This window comes from Panicum virgatum, chromosome 2K, assembly GCF_016808335.1.
Source record: "Panicum virgatum strain AP13 chromosome 2K, P.virgatum_v5, whole genome shotgun sequence".
Classification (NCBI taxonomy): Eukaryota; Viridiplantae; Streptophyta; class Magnoliopsida; order Poales; family Poaceae; genus Panicum; species Panicum virgatum.
The window spans coordinates 7,159,035-7,178,131 of record NC_053137.1 but is presented as its reverse complement, the minus strand read 5'-3'; the positions used below and the strand labels follow the sequence as shown (position 1 = coordinate 7,178,131).

At 43.9% G+C, this 19,097-nt stretch overlaps 1 protein-coding gene and 1 long non-coding RNA gene across 3 annotated transcripts; one reads left to right on the top strand and one right to left on the bottom strand.

Moving 5' to 3' along the window:
* Nucleotides 1-4,657: 4,657 nt before the first annotated feature.
* Nucleotides 4,658-13,170, top strand: LOC120664324. Of its 2 annotated transcripts, XR_005670837.1 has the most exons (6): nt 4,658-4,796; nt 4,879-4,938; nt 11,383-11,537; nt 11,683-11,892; nt 12,014-12,149; nt 12,265-13,170. It is a non-coding gene; the product is annotated as an uncharacterized LOC120664324 (long non-coding RNA). The 2 variants fall into 2 exon arrangements; XR_005670841.1 differs by lacking the exons at nt 4,658-4,796; nt 4,879-4,938 and adding an exon at nt 10,838-11,001.
* On the bottom strand, nt 12,533-17,782 carry LOC120664315 (chromatin remodeling protein EBS-like). Its single transcript, XM_039943474.1, has 5 exons — nt 17,509-17,782; nt 16,359-16,707; nt 14,375-14,443; nt 13,176-13,311; nt 12,533-13,056 (listed from the first exon to the last, which is right to left on the bottom strand). Exons 1-5 carry the CDS (start codon nt 17,579-17,581, stop codon nt 13,027-13,029), a joined length of 657 nt encoding a protein of 218 aa, XP_039799408.1. The 5' UTR covers nt 17,582-17,782; the 3' UTR covers nt 12,533-13,026.
* Between the last annotated feature and the right edge of the window lie 1,315 nt (nt 17,783-19,097).

Sequence of the window (19,097 nt, the reverse complement as noted above, 5' to 3'; positions counted from 1 at the left end):
TCTTATTATGTTCCATTTGAAAAATAGCCTCTCTCACCTCTGCTTCTGTGAACTCTGAAATTAGAATCTCATTTTCAATATCTGTTACTTAGGGAATATCATCTATGCGAGTCTCATCCAGGTTAAAATCATTATTATCTGGTGGACCGAAGAGACCTTTATAATATGTGGTGATGTATTTCTTTAATTCCTCATCGCCACTTATCATATGTTCCCCATCTTGTAACTGATAAATCCTTGTTTTCCTATGTTTTCCATTGGCAATCAGCTGGAAGTACTTGGTGTTTGAGTCACCTTCTAGTAACTCCTTAACCTTTGCCCTCTGGTACCACTTAATTTCTTCCTCTCTAAGCATCTCTGCTACTCTGTTTTTTAGGTACTGTTTTTGATCAACCTCTTGTGGGGATAAAATAGAGGTTTCTGCTTTTTTATCTAGACTGTCCAATATGTCTAGAATTTTTTTCTTTTCCTTTTTTAGTACACCACTTGTGTTCTTAGCCCATCCTCGTAAGTGTTGGTGAAGTTTCCTAATTTTAGCTTGCCATCTTTCCAATGGAGTGGAACCAAGATTCTCACTCTCCCAAACCTCCTTTACCATGTCCATGAAACCATCACGAAGCAACCATCCCAATTCAAACTTGAATTGGCGTTGGTTAAAATTCGAAGATGAGTCTCCCGTATTCAACAATAAGGGGGTATGGTCTGAGATATCACGAGTGAGTGCAATAACATTCGAAAGTGGAAATTTTTCTTCCCATTCCGTTGCCATTAAAATTCGGTCTAGCTTCTCATATGTCTGTGCTTGTAACGAATTAGCCCATGTGTATTGCCTACCTGACATCTCTAGCTCCCGTAAATTAAGACCATCAATTATAGCATTAAAAAGAAAAGGCCAACGATGATCATAATTATCATTATTTTTTTCAGTGGGACTTCGTAAAATATTAAAGTCGCCACCAATTAAAAGCGGAAGTTTCTCATGGCTACACATGTGTATTAATTAACTCAGTTAAGAAATTCTCTTTAAATTCAGTTTGCGCAGGACGATAAACTACTACCAGCGCCCACTTGAAGCTATCATTTTTATTGCACAAGTGGAATTTCACATAGTAGTCTCCTTCATCTATTGTGCCAATGTCAAAAACCTCTAGATCAATACCAAGTAATAATATACCACCTGACCGACCTTTAGGTTCTTTCACATGCCATAGGTAATTCTTACCGCTACACAGATTTTTTAGGAAAGGATTAGTAAAGCTTCTCCTTCCTGTTTCTGAAATAGCAATAAAACTTAAATTGTGTTCCTTTGTTAACTCAAAAATGAATCTATGTTTCTTAGGGTCTCGAAACCCATCCCTGTTCCAAAACACACCCTTCATTTAGATAACCTGGGTTGTTTAGAGACATTTGTCTCATGCACTTTCTTGCCTTTAGAATTATGATGTTTGGTTTTGGATAGTGGCACAGTAAAATCATTAAGATCACTGCTAGCATCCATTAGCTCATCCATAATTTCCCCACAGATGGTTTAAAATAAAACTGTCTATTTCGTCTTCCTCAGCCAAATGTTTTTCCTCTTTATCTAAAATAGATGTTTTCCAGTCTATGTCATGGGATTCATGCATCCTGTTTTCCTCTACCTGTTTCATATTTGAAATCGAGTTCCTAATTCTAGTATCATCAGGGCCTAGATTAATACCGATGCTACTGAAGCTAGAATGAATATACTCGACAGGAAAAGGTAAAAACAAAGAGGAGTTGCAATTGTCACCTCTGGTAGACTGAAACTCAGTGTCCTTGCCAGCCCTCAACTTTGAGGCCTGATGCAGCACCACCTCGTCACTGGTGTCCGCCAAGCGCTTGCTACGGCGAAGCTCAGCACCCGCCGCTTCCGGGATGGCCGCCAGCTCCGCCAGGCTTGCAAGGGCTGCATCGTTACTGTCGATCCTATCTTCCCTCATGTGCTCGTCCAGGTCCAACACCGTGGTCAGCTCAGGAGACTCACAGCCCGACGTCGCAGGTAGCGACTCAACAGCTGTACCAAGTCCACCAGTTGTCTGACGGCCAATCGAGTTTTGTTTCGGTGCAATACCTTTGGTGTTGCTTTGCTGCGCACTGTTCTTGTTCACCTCCTTGCCCTTGTTACCATCAGCCGGTGCATTGTCCTTATTATTCTCATTACCTCCATCAGTCTCTCTCCCGTTGTTGTCGAACCCAAAGTCCATATCCATTGGCTCGGGATTATTTTCATCTATGTTCTCCTCAACTCTGAATTTGAGTCCATAAAGATAATCCCCAATCACCACATCCACGAACTGGGGTATAATGTTAGGGTCCAGAACAAGCACTTGGAGGCGACAGATATCATGCTTTCTTGTGAATTTCATATCTACTGCCTTCGACACACCAATGATTGAGCCTACCACCCAGATGATCACAAACTCCCGCAACTCCTTTGGCAGCCCTGTGAATTGCACCCAAACCTTGGGCATCGCGTACTTGATCTCCTCACCACCCCCGCCTTCTTCAAATCTCAATGTTGTACCTGGGAATTTAGTATGTAACATACCCCACTCCATCATGCGCTGCAGCTCAGCCCTTGAGGGAAACACAGTTCTGAAAGTATTTGCAGCAGTCTCCTCCACATTCCAGCGCCAACCTCCTGGAAACAGCCTCTCCAACTCTGAAGGAACATTGGCCGAAGTGAGTGGGCCTCCAGTAACTTTAATCACCGCCATCTTGGACTCCACTTTATGCCTGAAATTTTTAGGCGAATTGATGTAGTAAAAGCCGAGTCCTTCAACTGCATAGCCGCATGGGACACCGAGTCATGGCATGCTCAGTGCAATCACAAATTTCACAGTAAAGCTCTGCTGTGCAATCCTCCATCTTGTGGCCCGTGGTGTAGCATCGATAACAATAGGGAACTTTGCCGCTACCCTTCATAGCACCCTGTGCCGAAGACTCAGGCTTATCTGCAATAGGTGTAGCCTTTGACAAAGGATCAGCCTTCTCAGCTTGATGTGTGGACGTGTTGACCTCTGCAGCAGTGGCCTGTTGGCCAAGTGTTTGCGTCGGCACAACACCTTGCATCGCAACGAAGGCCTGCTGCAACAAGGCCGCCGCATGTGCGGTCTGTTCGGCAGACACCGGTGCCGTGCCACCAGCGCTTGCTTGGTTCATCCCCATCTCGGCACTAGCATTTCCAGCATACCCACCTCGACCGTTCCTGCCAGCAAAAGCACCACGATTCCTTCCTCCATAACTTCGACCACCTGACCGGCCGCCATAGTTGCAAAGCCCACCATTATTGTAACGACCCCTTCCACGACCGTCGGAATCGCCGCCATAACCTGGGTGGAAAGTCGGGTGTTGAAAGCCACCACGGCCGATGATGCCGGCTTGGCCATAGCTCCTTCCCCTTCCCCGATTGACAGCACCTCCCCGCTGAGCTCCTGGGAACGATCCGCTATTCTCCATGGCAAAACGTGCGACTGCGGCGTACGAGGTCGCGTATTTGCGTGGGGCGGCGGAATGAGGAGCTCTAGGGTTGTGAATCGAAGTGCCTGTACGTGAGAAAAATGCAGCAAGACCAGCGGTAGGCCGATACGGCACCGACGGCCTGAGCCACATTCGTTTTGGGCCAAACGATGGACGGGGGCCCAAAGTTGTGTCATGTTTCGATTTTGAAACGAGCTCAGAAAAGGAAACTGTCGCCCTCCCCGTATCCCGCCCGAGATCAACGCACGAAGCAGATCTCGACGGCTGCATCCTCCCCGGCGCCGGTGAGGACCTTGCCGGAGAAGAACTCATGGACGGAGAGACACTATTCCTTGTGTTACGAAGAGAGGGAGAAGATGAATTGCGACATACCTTTGCTGAAGCTAACACATCCCCGAAAGTAATTGGAGGAGAAACTCTCGGTGCCGGAAGCCGACCTCGCCATGGCTGTCGATCCGTCTGGCGACGAACCATGGCATCGATGATCTTCTTGGCCATCGTTCCTTCCTTTGGTTGCTCAGCACTTGGATAATCATCAAGCTCCTTCTCCGCAGTCAGCATCTGTGGAAGTGTGAAACCCGCTTCTTGAGCTCGACTAATAAATTCAGGCGTATCAATCGACACCACTGATTCAGCATCACTGGACTCCGATTCTGTCTCCAATGCCCAGAACCGGGATCCCTTGAGGTCCTCCCTTCCATGGATGTGCGGCCCAGGTCTCGTCGTGGCCGCCTGCACCACCGCCGAGACCCGTTCCAGCTGCTCCATGGCCAGAAAATGGTCCGCCTCTAAGATGGCCAAAGGTTCCACCGTCTTGTCACTCTCCGGCCGAGCCGTCGGAGCTAGCCTGAGGCGGCGAACCCGTAGACGATCCCTCATCTTGTAGCTGTTCCTCACCGCCTGTGCATCGACGGCGAGCCTCTGGCGATCACCCGATCACCCGCAGATGGAGATGGTATAAAATCACAACAGTCCCCGGCAATAGTTCATTGCACCGCATCATCTCCGATCCAGAGCATTTCTTTGTTACTGTTGCTTCATAGATCAATAACTGTTTCATGTTGTTATTATGCTTTGGATTAGTCGATTTGGATATCTGTTGACTGCATATTGTATTTTACATCCGTAGCCATCATTTGAGCTGATACTGAGCTTCAATAATTGCAGCTAATGTTTATCATGGTGACCTGAAGCCCAAGAATATTTTAGCGAACTCTAACTACAAACTGAAAATATGTGACTTTGGACTAGCACGAGTTGCATTCATAGATACCCCAATAACAGTATCTGGGATGGTATGTAAGGGGGGGAAATCTGTCCTTTTGTTTATTGGATTGAATTATAATGGATATCAAATTTGATACATATGCCCTGTAGGATTATGTTGCAACAAGATGATACAAAGATACCGAGCTTTTTGGATCCTCCTCCTCCATGGTGAGCCCTATAGTTATATCATACAAATGCTCACTATATTGACAGAGGAATGTTAGAATTAGGCAGGCTTAAACATTAGAGGCTAATAACCCAAGATCTTAACATAACCTAGTTCATGACAGATCTATCTAATGCGGAAAATAGTAGACATTATACCAGCATTAGCGGTTGAAGTAGCAGCCATGTGTGCCTCCTGAGTTGATGATGCCCGAGCCGTAGAGGAAGTAGGCGTTCTTATTGATGTAGATGCGCGAGCAAGGTAGCGGCGGCCTTCTGGACGCCAGCGACACTGCCCTTGAGGGATTGGCCTTTCGAACCCCTCCAGTGCCCTTAGCGATCAGTCTTGGTGGCTAGGGTTTAGCTAATGACGTGATTGAATGATTTAAGGTGCTAACCACGACCTTAATTTATAGGCACTGTGGGGCTGGAGGCCAGCCTCTGGAAACAGGCCTAATGGGCCTGCTGATCACAGCCCATTAGGGTTTTCATTAGGTTTCCTTAATCGCGTTTAGATGGTTTAAATGCTTTCCTTAACAGTGAAGATCACATATTATCTTAACAGAAATTTATTTCCAACATTCTTCCACTTGATCGAACGGTTAAGCTAAATGTTCGTATCACACTTAAAGTTCACCCTCAGTATAACAGTAAGTACCGGACCAATGCGTCGTCAGCAGCTTGATACACTACTGGGACCCCATTACCCACAGTCTCACTGAAACACCTCGGTAGAATGCTTATTCATTAATAGGGAGATCATAATGGCCCTAAACCAGGACCTAAAGACTATCCACCAAACCCATATTAGTAACGTGCTGCTTAAACACGTTCGGTGGTAAGTCTTTAGTGAGCGGATCCGCTAACATAGCATTAGTTCTTATGTGCTCAAACTTAATGGTTCGATCCTGGCATCTTTCTTTCACAACACGATATATAAGGTCAATGTGTTTGGAAGCGCCACTTGACTTGTTGTTACTCGAAAAGAATATTACAGACTGATTATTGCAGTATAACGTTATAGGTTCCGTAATGTTGTCAATAACCTTAAGGACCGGAATAAAATTCTTAAGCCATACAGCCTGTCCTGTTGCTTCATAGCATGCCACAAATTCAGCTTGCATCGTCGACGCTGCAACCAAACTTTGCTTAGAGCTTTTCTATGATATTGCTCCACCGGCTAACGTGTAGATATATCCTGATGTAGATTTCCTACTATCCACACAGCCCGCAAAGTCAGCATTAGTACAACCAACAACTTCAAGGTTATCTGATCTTCTATATGTGAGCATGAAGTCTTTAGTGCCTTGGCAGTAACGTAATGCCTTCTTGACACCTACCCAGTGGACCTTTCCAGAATTTTTCTGATATCTTCCAAACATTCCGGTAGCAAATGCCAAGTCAGGACGCGTACAGACTTGTGCATACATCAGGCTTCCGACAGCTGAAGCATAAGGTATGTCCTTCATCTCATCTAATTCCAATTGGTTCTTAGGACATTGGGCTTCACTAAATTTATCGCCCTTCGCTAATGGAATAGGTGTGGCCTTACTCTTATCCATATTAAATCTCTTAAGCATTCTCTCAATATATGCTTTCTGAGATAATCCTAGTACTCCTTTGGTCCTATCTCGGTGTATCTCAATGCCCAGAACATAAGAGGTCTCACCAAGATCTTTCATATCAAAGTTGGATGAAAGAAATTCCTTTGTCTCATGCAGCATACGCTTATCGCTACTCGCTAAAAGGATATCATCCACATAAAGCACTAGAATTATGAATTTACCACCCTTAATCTTAGTGTAGATACAATTATCCACATCATTCTCCTTAAATCCGAATTTCTTAATCACTTGATCGAATTTAAGGTTCCATTGTCTTGACGCTTGCTTAAGTCCATAGATGGACTTCTTTAGTTTGCATCCCATATGTTCCTTGCCCTTCACAACAAAGCCTTCCGGCTGTGCCATGAAGATAGTCTCATCCAAGTCACCATTAAGGAACGCAGTTTTAACATCCACCTGATGTAGCTCTAAATCATAATGAGCCACTAGCGCCATGACGATTCTGAAAGAATCTTTCTTAGACACAGGGGAGAAAGTTTCATTATAATCAACCCCTTCCTTTTGTGTAAAACCCTTGGCTACGAGTTTTGCTTTGAATCGCTCGACATTCCCTTTAGAGTCACGTTTAGTCTTGTAGACCCATTTACAGCCTACTAGTTTGACTCCATCAGGAATATCTACCAGATCCCAAACATCATTAGAACTCATGGGCTTAAGCTCTTCTTCCATGGCCTCAACCCATTTGGCAGAATTCTCACATGATACTGCCTCCCTGAACGAGTTAGGATCATCAACTTTCCCAATGTCATACATTTCTTCACTCAAGTATGTCTCATAATTAGGGAAAGTTGTCTGTTTCCTAGCCCGCTGTGATCTTCTTAAGGGCTGAATAGGCTGAGGTTTTGGTTGAGGTGCAGCATGAGGCACCTCGACAGGGTTTTCAACTTCAGCATTAGGCGCCACTTGCTCTGCTTGTGATTCGCTCGCAGGCTCAGGAGGTACTACAACTGGTGGAGCGGTGCTAGTACTCTGAATAGGAGGCGTAATCTGAACAGATGGTGTACTCTGAACGGAAGGAACAAACAGCGGCACTAACTGAGGTGTTACTGTTTCTTGAATAATCAGGATGGGAAGCTCAGCTCGTATTTCTTCAAGGTTAATTTCCCTCCTCGGAAAGCTCCCACTGATTCTTGAATCCTCAAGGAATACAGCCTGTCTGGTCTCAACAAACTTAGTGAAGCGATCAGGACAGTAGAATCGGTATCCCTTCGACTTATCAGGATATCCGATGAAATAGCAGCTTACCGTCTTATCATCTAATTTCTTTTGCTGTGGATTAAATAACTTAGCTTCGGCTAGGCAGCCCCACACACGCAAATAATTAAGCATCGGTTTCTTCCCAAACCACAATTCATAAGGTGTCTTAGGAACAGACTTGGAAGGAACCCGATTAAGTATGTGCGTGGCTGTCTTTAGCGCTTCCATCCACAGTTCCACAGGCAAGGTAGAATAACTAAGCATACTACGTACCATGTCCATAAGTGTACGATTGCGACGCTCAGCTACTCCATTTTGCTGTGGTTCGCCCGGCATATTGTACTGGGCCTTTATACCATTCTCTTCAAGATACTTAGCGAATGGTCTAGGTACTTGGCCGAATGGAGCATGTCTCCCATAATATTCACCACCTCGATCCGATCTCACTAATTTAATAGTGACATTATGCTAATTTTCCACTTCAGCCTTGAATATTTTAAATTTATCTAATGACTCGGATCGATCACGAATGGGGTAAATATAGCCATAACGAGAGAAGTCATCTGTGAAAGTAATGAACGAGTCAAAACCATCAACAGACTTTACTGGGAACGGGCCACAAATATCAGTATGAATTATTTCTAATAGGCCCAAACTCCGAGTAGCTCCTTTCTTAATCGTCTTAGTGAATTTCCCCTTAATACAATCAACGCATTGTTGATCTAACTCAGAAAGATCTAACGAATGGAGTATCTCTTCTCTAATGAGACGCTCAATTCTCCCCCCTCGAAATGTGGCCTAAACGACAGTGCCACAATTTCGAAGAAGTCTCATCATCACGCTTGCGCTTATGCATTACATCATTCACATTCATCACAGAATAATCATCAAGAGAGAGCAAATAAAGATCGCCTTGTAAATGACCAAGGCCAACACTTATATTATGAAACTTAATATTGCACTTAGAGTTGCCAAACTCACAAATATGTCCCGACTTATCTAAATGTGAAACTAAAATAAGATTTCTCTTCAAACTGGGAACATAAAGAACATTTAAATGAAGGTTGAAGCCGCCCGGTAGCTCCAAGTCGAAGCTCCCAATGCCTTCAACCTTGACCTCATTGCCATCAGCCACTCTTAGGCTTCGCTCCACCTCTCTTATAGTTCGGATCGAACTGAATACCTGTAATGAATTGGAAATATACACAGCGACACCTGAGTCAATCCACCAAGTATTAGGAGAAAAATTTACTAAGAATGATTCATCAATGAAAGATACATAATCAATAATTGTACCTTTGCTCTTCAGCCAGTCCTTAAAACCATGGCAATCTTTCTGCTCATGGTTAGGAGACTTGCTGAACTTGCACAGCCTCTTCTCAGAAGTCTTCTTATGCTGCACATCCTTGCCCTTATGGCCCTTAAACTTCTTCTTATGCTGCCTGCTGCTGCTAGACTCAGCCTAATGCTTAGGAGTGTTGCTGACGCTAACACGCCCAAAGCGCTCGCTGACCATGTTGATAGCATCCTTCATCCTTTCAGCTTTCTGCCTTTCTTCCTCCTCAACACAGTAGCTAATAAGCTCAGCCATGCTCCAAGTCACCTTCTGAGTGTTGTAACTTATTTTGAAGGGACTATACTATGCAGGAAGTGAAGTCATAATGATGCACCAGAAACCCATCAGAGATAGACATATCTAGTGTCTTCAGCTTATTGTCCATGTCATACATGCTCATAATGTGCTCCCTGATTCCACTTAGCTCATCATACTGTGAAGTCAGCATCTTCATAATGAGAGTGCTAGCATAAGTCTTGGACGAGCTCTTGAAATTCTCTTCCACCTTAGCGAGATATTCCTTGGCTGTCAGAACATTACCATCCTGGTCCTTATCAGGAATAGCACCACAGATGGCAGGCGTGATCATTTGCTTAATGATCATGGTTGCCAACCTATTACATCTCTTCCACTTCTCACTGGCAGTCCGATCACCATTGGGATCAGTGGGCGCTGCTGGCTTATCCTCACGTAAGGCGAGATCATACTCGCACACAGCAATGGCCACCTGAATATCATTATACCAGCTGGGGTAGTTGGTGCCATTCAGGGGCTCAATGGACTTTAGGTAGTCCGTCACAGTGTTCACTGAAAATCATGAGAACAATAACATCATTAAATTCACAATTAAGATGCTCATAAGAAGTATGAAATTAACCCTACGATGGTCTAATCAAAATCATACATAAATTTCAATTTGCATCACCGATGGGAAAACAAATGAAATTTATCATTAAAACTCGTAATTAAAACAATAATGGTCAGAATTAATTATAAGTGCTCTAAATAAACTTCCCGATGGTTCCATTTAAATAGAGTGCATCTTAATTGCTCATGGTGGATAAACATAATTTTCAGTGAATAAATGCAATTAAAACATCATAAAGGCATTTACGTAACTCATGGAAAAATAATAAACATAATGCTGGTAATTAATAAGTGCAACAGAAATTAAATAAAGCTTTAAATAGAAACAGCAATTAAATTAAGCTTAAAACATTAAAAAAGGTTAAAAAAGGCTTTATAACTTAAAACTGGGCTCAAACTCGCAAAGATGGCCCAAAATATTGCCTTGCGCGCGGCCCAAAAGCGCGCAAACGGCCCAGTTCGGCCTGTCCCGCGAAACCCTAATGCGGAGCAATCTCAGTCGTTCGTTACGATCCAAGGGTCACAAAATGATCTGGTGCCGTATAAAAAAAGATTGGCTGGTCGGAACCCTAAAACTCAGCACACTCCTCTTTCTTTCTTTTTCTCCTCACTCCGTGAGCAGCCGCCGCCGCTGGCCGGAGCCTCTGCTCCGCGCCGCGTCGTCATGACAGCGCCCCCGCCACTTAGGGCATGGCTCGCCAGCGCCGCGTCGGGCCATGCCTAACCATGCGCTGCGCAAGCACAGGCCAGGAGGCCGCCGCCTGATGCCCCTTGCGCCTGCCTCGTGTGCCGCGTGCCCGCGGGGCCACGGGCCTGGCCGCCGCAATGCCTGCTGCGCACCGCGGGCGCCGCGTGCCCGCGCAGGGGCTGGCAGCTCGGGCCACCACCGCTGCCTAATGCGCCGTGCGCAGGGGTAGCGGCGGCCTTCCGGACGCCAGCGACACTGCCCTTGAGGGATTGGCCTTCTGAACCCCTCCAGTGCTCTTAGCGATCAGTCTTGGTGGCTAGGGTTTAGCTAATGACGTGATTGAATGATTTAAGGTGCTAACCACGACTTTATTGTATAGGCACTGTGGGGCTGGGGGCCAGCCTCTGGAAACAGGCCTAATGGGCCTGCTGATCACAGCCCATTAGGGTTTTCATTAGATTTCCTTAATCACATTTAGGCGGTTTAAACGCTTTCCTTAACAGTGAAGATCACATATTATCTTAACGGAAATTTATTTCCAACAAGGAATTCAGTTAGTAATTACGATTCTTTGAGCATATTATTCTCCCCCCCTCCCCCCTCTTGACAATGAGTTCTATCGTGGCATGTTACTACATTTCACCATTGTCTTGTTAAACTCTGTATATATTTAGGTGGAGATATAAATGCTTGTCTTTGTTGTTCTATATTTCATTTTTTTAATTCCTTTTCAGGTTCGGAATGAGAAAGCAAGAAAGTACTTGAGCAGCATGAGAAAGAAAGACCCAGTTCCATTTTCTCACAAGATTCCAAATGCAGATCCTTTGGCACTTAAACTATTGTAAAAGCTATTAGTGTTTGACCCAAAGGACGTCCAACTGCAGAAGAGGTAATCCTTTGGTGCTCTGCTACATTAATTTTTTCTGCTGCCTCAGTTCATTTTCCTCTATGAAATTGGGCGTGTGATGTTGCTTGCAACCTTACTTGGTAATCCTAAGTGTTTGTGAGGTTCTTTAAATACTTTTTTGTGTCAGGCATTGCGTGATCCATACTTCAAAGGTCTTGCCAGGGTTGAAAGAGAGCCATCTTGTCAGTCAATCAAAAAAGTGGAATTTGACTTTGAGCACAAAAGAATGTAAAGGAAGAGATAAGGGAGTTGATATTCCGGAGAAACTGGAATATCACCCGCAATTGCTGAATAGCTATATAAACGGCACAGAGAGGACAACCTTTCTCTACCCAAGGTTTTAGCTTTTCTGTATTTGCACATTTATGGTGCTTTCTGCATGCATGTATTTACTCATTTATTCCTTCGTTTCAACTATCTCATGGGATATTGGAATACTCGCTGGCTATGTTACACAGTGCTGTTGAACAATTTAAGAAGCAGTTTTCTGATCTTGAAGAAACGTGATGCTGAATCCCACAAGACAGCAGCAGGCTGCTACCGCATCTGGGAAAAAAGGGTGAAGGTTTGTCCCAAAAAAGTGGCCCCTAGAAGGTACAAAATCTTTCTGGCCACAATGCCTTTTTCGGCTGCTCTCTTGAGTTGTTCAGTTTAGTTGATCGAGACTAGACCTCCATGTTTTGAATACACACTTATTTGTTGCCTACAGCTATCCAATGCTAGCTGAAATGCTTCTCGATTCGTGATCCTCTTTCTTATTTGGTGATGGGATTTTGCTGGTCAACTGGATTAGATAAGTGGTTTCATGTTTTTTTACTTTAATTTGGAGCAATCACTTGAAACAATCTGTATCTTCGGATTAATTATATGTCTGGTTGAACAGGTATTGCTTTTCCTTCAATCCAGGCAGTTTCACAACTGATAAATGCTAAAAGCATCTTTGTTTTTTTTCTGAAAGATAAAAATGCAAACACGTGTAGATAAATACACTTGATAGAGTGATGGAGATTTTCTTCTCTATTACTGGCTTTTTACAATCAAGTTTCCTATTCCAAGCAACAATTTTGCAGGTACCACACCGAGATGCTTGCATTACATGGACAATTTCAAAGTTCACATGACAGTACAAAGTTTTCCCAAGAACGAACACGATGACTGGCCAGGCCCAGCTGTGTGGCAGTATTATTTCTGGATGCTGAAGGAGTCCTAAAATGCCCAGAGAAGCTTGATCACCTGATGTTGGCATTGGGCTGCCATAACCTACACATACTCTGATAGTCCAACACTACCATGCAAATCCTAGTATGCTCTCTAATACAACAATATGATCAGGTTGCAAGCTACTATGTACAGCGTGTGCCAGACATTAGGGGGTCCCAGAGCCACAAACTGCGACAACAAATAGCATTACAGACCTCAGATGGCTTTTGTACAACCGCACATAATTTTCATAGATTAATCAGCAGGGCCATCATCTTCTCCGTCTTTTTGACTCCACTGGCTGAAGAGATCATTTCAAGTTATATTATTCAACAAAATTCCCATATGCATTGTAACTTTAAAATAACAAAAACAAATTTGCATCAATGATAAGCAGCAATCCCATCACACAACAGTTACCTTTTCTTCTGATTGTGCTGTAGCTTCATGAGAATTCTCTGCCATCTTCCCATTTTCGGCTGTACAAGTCTGGCAGAAAAAATGTTCAAGTTTCTTTGCTTCTTTGATAGTCATCCCAATGCAAGCAGGGTGAAACCTGGAAAACAGAAGCAACAGTTACAGCACGTGTAATTACATATCACAAATTGCTGGTCAATCACACAAGCGCGGGCGCGCAGACAGATATGTGAATGGATCAGTGTCCAGAAAAAGTTATAAGTTGACCTTAAGTCTTAATGGGGACAATTTCTACTGAGATATGTGTGTGAAAGGCATGAAAACAAAAATGACGACCTGCCTAAGAATTTGAGAACAGAACTCAGTGTAGGTGAATAGCACTTCGTCTTAGCAATGAACATGTCCTATTTTTATTTGGTTTTGTCATACTTGATCCTCAGCGGAGGAAGTGCAGCGATTATCATACTGCATTACAAACCATACAAAGGTAACTCATTTTTTGCCAATCTGGTACAGTTCAGGTTTGTTACTTTTGCATTACGCAATGGTTTCCTACCAGCAAATTCGTACCGTTTACCTAATCACAAACACTTCGTCTTAGCAATGAACATGTCCTATTTTTATTTGGTTTTGTCATACTTGATCCTCAGCGGAGGAAGTGCAGCGATTATCATACTGCATTACAAACCATACAAAGGTGACTCATTTTTGGCCAATCTGGTACAGTTCAGGTTAGTTACTTTTGCATTACGCAATGGTTTCCTACCAGCAAATTCGTACCGTTTACCTAATCACAAACACTTCGTCTTAGCAATGAACATGTCCTATTTTTATTTGGTTTTGTCATACTTGATCCTCAGCGGAGGAAGTGCAGCGATTATCATACTGCATTACAAACCATACAAAGGTGACTCATTTTTGGCCAATCTGGTACAGTTCAGGTTAGTTACTTTTGCATTACGCAATGGTTTCCTACCAGCAAATTCGTATCGTTTACCTAATCACAAACATATAAACAAGCAAATTCGTATCTTTTACCTAATCGCAAACATATAAACCAAATCCACCTATTCATAGGCCAACAAAACAATCTGTTGACTTAAAAATGCACCAGAAGAAAATAAGTATTATCTTGTATCAACAAAAATTTTGCCAAGACTTTGAGAAATCAGTTTCTCTTTGATCTTCATCAATATACTCACCAATCAGAACATTCCTCACATTGGATCATAAGATCATCAGGGTTGTATGGCATCTCACACTTGCAAAACCTGGCACATGTATTTCAAAAGCGATGAGAAACAAACAAAAATGATCATTCAGATTCAAGAACTATGCATAAATCAGACCTGCAAATAGGTAAGGTAGCCTAAGACTAGCAATAACAGGGATTTGTTTTACAATACAATGGGAGTAAAATAAATGTTGTTAGTTCAAGTCAAAATCAACCCAATATAAGATAAGCTGTAGTGTCATCAGCTCAAAACCAAGAAGCACCAAGAATAACAGGGTAAGGCAGACAAGTAGCAGTCCATATTCTGTACAGAGTAGCACAGGAGGAAGATTGGAGTCATTATGTAGTTTGGTTAGCACTAGTAATAGGGCTGAAGTTGTATCTGAATTTGCCGCCTGGCGACACCTTAAGAACTTTGAGGTGGAGGATCGCATGCGAGTCCAGGAGTTGATGAGCTTAGGTTCATAGTAGGTAATTAGGAAATAGAGTCACAGGACAATTAGGAAATTGGGTCCTGTTACAAAAAGTTGAGGTCTGCATCCACTATTCAAGGAGGTCATGTGTCTATTTCAAAATCAAGCAAGAAATATCCTCGCTTCTAACTGTGATCCCCAAACTCTAATTTCTCTATCTACCCCAATACCACCTTTTTAATTGCTGGCATAGTCACAGAATTCGGGGTCGATGCCTCGTCCCACGACCCGGGAACGCCGTTCCGATTCGAGGGTCGGGGTCGAAGAGGTTCAATGTCCCATTCAAGGTTGGATCGCGTCCCGGTTTGAGAGGGGTCGCAGTCCCATTGCTAGCAGATTTAATCGGGATAAGAAGATTAAGGACAATGAATTGGTGTGGTTTTTGTTAGATAATGAGCTGAGTATGTGTAGTATGGTCTAAATGTACTATTTTATACATTTCTTATATGCTTGTGCAGATTAGTTTCTTCATTAGTAGCACATATATATAGTTTTTGTCTTTTTAAAGACGCATCGACCCGAAGATATCGACCCAGATGAATTAGGGTCACGTTCCACATAATAATTTATCATTCCATAGAGGTATACCCCTTCGTACCATAATTTTTTAAAGGGACGACCCTCGACCCCGTTCCTCGACCCAGGAACTTTGTGACTATGATTGCCGGCAGCTAACTCCATGGGTCACCTTTGTAATCAAACAAAGAGTACGATTTTAAGGAACAACACACTGCAGGGGCATTGTTTGGAATATCGCTTCCATAGTCAAGAAGGAACCAATACCCAATAGAAGGCCTAAACAAAAAAATTTCTAGACAGCATGAACCTTTCAGTGCCTCTTTTATTTTCCTCAATAGTAATGGTAACCAATACCAGCTATTGGAGGAGATGATTGGATTCCATCATTCCATGTCATTTTCATATTTGATATTCATAGCACCTCTTTAAGAAAAACATAGAAATGAATAAATCGTATTGAAGGCATACAGGTGCATGCCAATGCAAACATATATGAACTTACCAAAATTATGGCCTTAAAAAAACAACTACCACTTCTAAAATAAAAGCATGTGTGGAATCGCTGGAGCAACGTGCGAAAATCATCGACAAAGGACATGGAACTAAACTAAGGGCAAGTATCATCTATACCGCAATTCAAGGTACTCATGATTTTGACCTTGTGCCCCTATCCACACAATATAAGGGAAGAAATACACATATGGTTTATAAATGTTTCTACTCCTAGTAATTTTGTAATTGATCTAACTCCAATACCAATAAGCAAACCCATAAAGGAGCGTGTAGGGTGAAATGCTACTTTGGAAAACTAAAGCTAGCTATCTGAAGCATAATCTATTTCAGACTAGCGGTAGTAAGAGATCAACACTTGCACAAATCAATGGACCTGATAATATGGAACTTGCAACAGCTTGCAAATTTAAAATGATGTAATCGCAAAAAAAAAAGCTGAATTCTTACACAGCAATCCGGTCGGGCACGAAGCTGCCTGTCGCTGATTTATACTCAAAGCGGCAGAAGAAATCCTCAGCATTGACAGAATCAAGCTTTGTATAAGTCCGGAAGCTGTGGACATTGCACTTCCCTTCGATCGTGTCAGCGCTTTGTACATCATAGTGGTCAGAGAGGAAGACCTCCTTGGAACCGTGAAAAGGACGCCTCCCACCAATGGACTCCTCAGGCCTATAATACCATCTGACTCGTACTCTCACATTTGTGCCTCGAGATCCTGCTGCCTCAATTGCCTCAACTCTTGCCACATAGGGTGGCTTTGGTGCATCATATGCTCTCATTAGCACACAATCGCCAGCTGGAAGAAACAAAATTAGAGAATCAATCAAATGCAAAAGGAGCATTGTTCATCAAAGCACTGAGAAATATTAACATAAACAAAACCACCCCTACTGTTCTAAGGCAGCTTGATGGAACTACTGTAGCAAAATACGCTGTTCACGTGCCGGCTTTCAAGCTGCAATGCGAGTGCTGAGGCAAGAGGATATACTAGTGAGCTGGGGATAATCTAATCTAAGAGCACTTAAATCGTAATAGACTGTTCATCAACCACCCTAAGTAAAAAATAGAGCTTGTTCTATACGCATACATGCCAAGCCGAAACAAGCGCATCCACAAATACTGAAAGTCTTCTTCTAAAAAAAATACTGAAAGTCTGAACTTTCCCGCAAACAGAATTCGCCGCTAACAGAAGAATTGCAAATGGAAGTTTGCAGCGATCAGAGCAGAGCTCTATTATACTAGCACTGTGATGCTAACCCCCCTCGAAGATTGCGCCTTCACGGTGCCAATTGATCTCAAACCACAATTAGGCATCGAGTTCTGCGCAGTGAGCAGAGCACCAAACAACCGAAATAACCACGGTAGAAGCACAACCAAATACCATTCCCAACCCAGCACACAGCGGTCGAAATGGCCCAATGGACGCGACCATTTCCGGCGGCATCAATCCACACCCCGAAGCGAACACCCCGCGAATCCCAGGGCCCGGGAATCGAGTCCCCCCATCCCCATACCCCGCGAAACAAGCTGTTCCACAGGAAAATCCCCCCAAACCCCCCGCGAATTCCGGATCAGAAGGGGCAGAGAGGGGGCTCACGCTTGATGACTTTGTCGGATCCCTTGATGGTATAGGACTCGAGGATCCGCTTGGGCGGCCGCGACTTGGCCATGGGCGCGCGGCGGCGGCGGCGGCGGCGACGGCGCGGTGGGGCGGTGCGGCGCGGCGCTAGGGTTTGGAAGGAGACCACGAGAAGCCGGTGGATTTTTTTTTAATTTCTCTCGATCTCTCCTTGTTCTACTTTCCCCTTTCCGCTCGAAACGCGGAGGCGCTCGCTCGCGTGCTGTTTTTTTTTCTTTCTTTCTATTTTTACCGCCACCCCCGCCGCGCGCTTTTCGTGTGCGCGGCTTTGATGGGAGCAGTAAAAGTTGGCGAGCTGGCGCGGTGAATGAAGGGCGGAGAAATGGCCGCGGAGGGCGTGGGGCGGATGGGCCGTCGGATGTGACGAGGCATGAGGAAGTGGTGGATCTCAGCCGTCGGCTGGGCGGGGAGGCGATTGGGCTTCTGGATGGTTCGGAACGGGGCTGGAACGGTGGGTGCGCGGAGCGATAGAACAGTTGGGCACTCGAGTGCCTGCCATTCAATGAGTGGGCAGCACGTTGGCACCTGGCACGTTCAAATATTGCGCTTTAATGATAGAATCTTTTTTTAATGATAAAATCTTGAGCCTGTGTTTTTCAAAAAAAAAATCTTGTGCGTGTATTCTGAATTTGTCAAAAAAAATCCTTGAACGCGAATTTAAGGATGCTACTTTTTCAAATCAGAGTACTCCATCTGTCCCAATTGTAGAATTTGAATAGAAAACTTAGTATTCATAGATAATGACGTTACTACCCCTGTATAACTTAGGGTACAGCAGGTATTCTGCTGCCTCTGCCAGACCTGGTGAGAACCAGTCTCTCTCTCGATCTACGGAGTATCCTTTTCCCAATAGTTTTTTTCTACCACCTCTGGAGGCAGTCGGCGGCCCGTGCGACGTGGCAGCAGGGTCGGAGGGGTGACCGAGAAGTGGACGGTCCAGATCGGCCGCGAGGCTCCCTCCTGCTGCTGCGGCCGCGAGATTTTTTATTTGACAAATGCACCGCCGCGCGGCCCAAAACAAACATAGGCTGAGTACGGAGGAGTGCAGTTAATATGGGATATTTTTTGAATGGTACAAATGCGGTTAAACTGGGACGGAGGGAGTATGCCCTGCATCGGTGGATTACTAGCAATATTTATGCAGATTAAATATAGTGTGACACGGATGCTCGTATTTTTACATTAGTTCTCATGATGGGATCTACTATGTACATTCACGTTTAAGACACCGACTTAGTTTGGATTCTCTTTTTTTCATGTATTGTATATCAAGATGTTTCGGTCCAACTTCTCAAGGTGATCGTAGGAGGAGGTGTGCGCGTTTACATATGTGAGTGTTCATATTTATATGTTCTTTAAACCGTTCTTTCAATGATAGGTGACATGTCGTCGACAACAACACGTTCATGGTGACTTCACAATCTCCAAATACGTTGTTACCTCGGTCTATCAGAAGTGCTCATAGAAATAGAGTGCACATGCTCTTCTGTGTGTGATAGTTTGTAATTCAAAAAAAACAAGCGTACAAAAATATGAATTGTTTTAAA

Coding starts and splice junctions, on each gene's coding strand:
- LOC120664315 (XM_039943474.1), bottom strand. CDS start 17,581: ATGGCCAAGTCGCGGCCGCCCAAGCGGATCCTCGAGTCCTATACCATC. Junction 14,444..16,358: donor GTGCCCGACCGGATTGCTGT/GTAAGAATTCAG, acceptor TACATGTGCCAG/GTTTTGCAAGTGTGAGATGC. Junction 13,057..13,175: donor CAGCACAATCAGAAGAAAAG/GTAACTGTTGTG, acceptor TGATCTCTTCAG/CCAGTGGAGTCAAAAAGACG.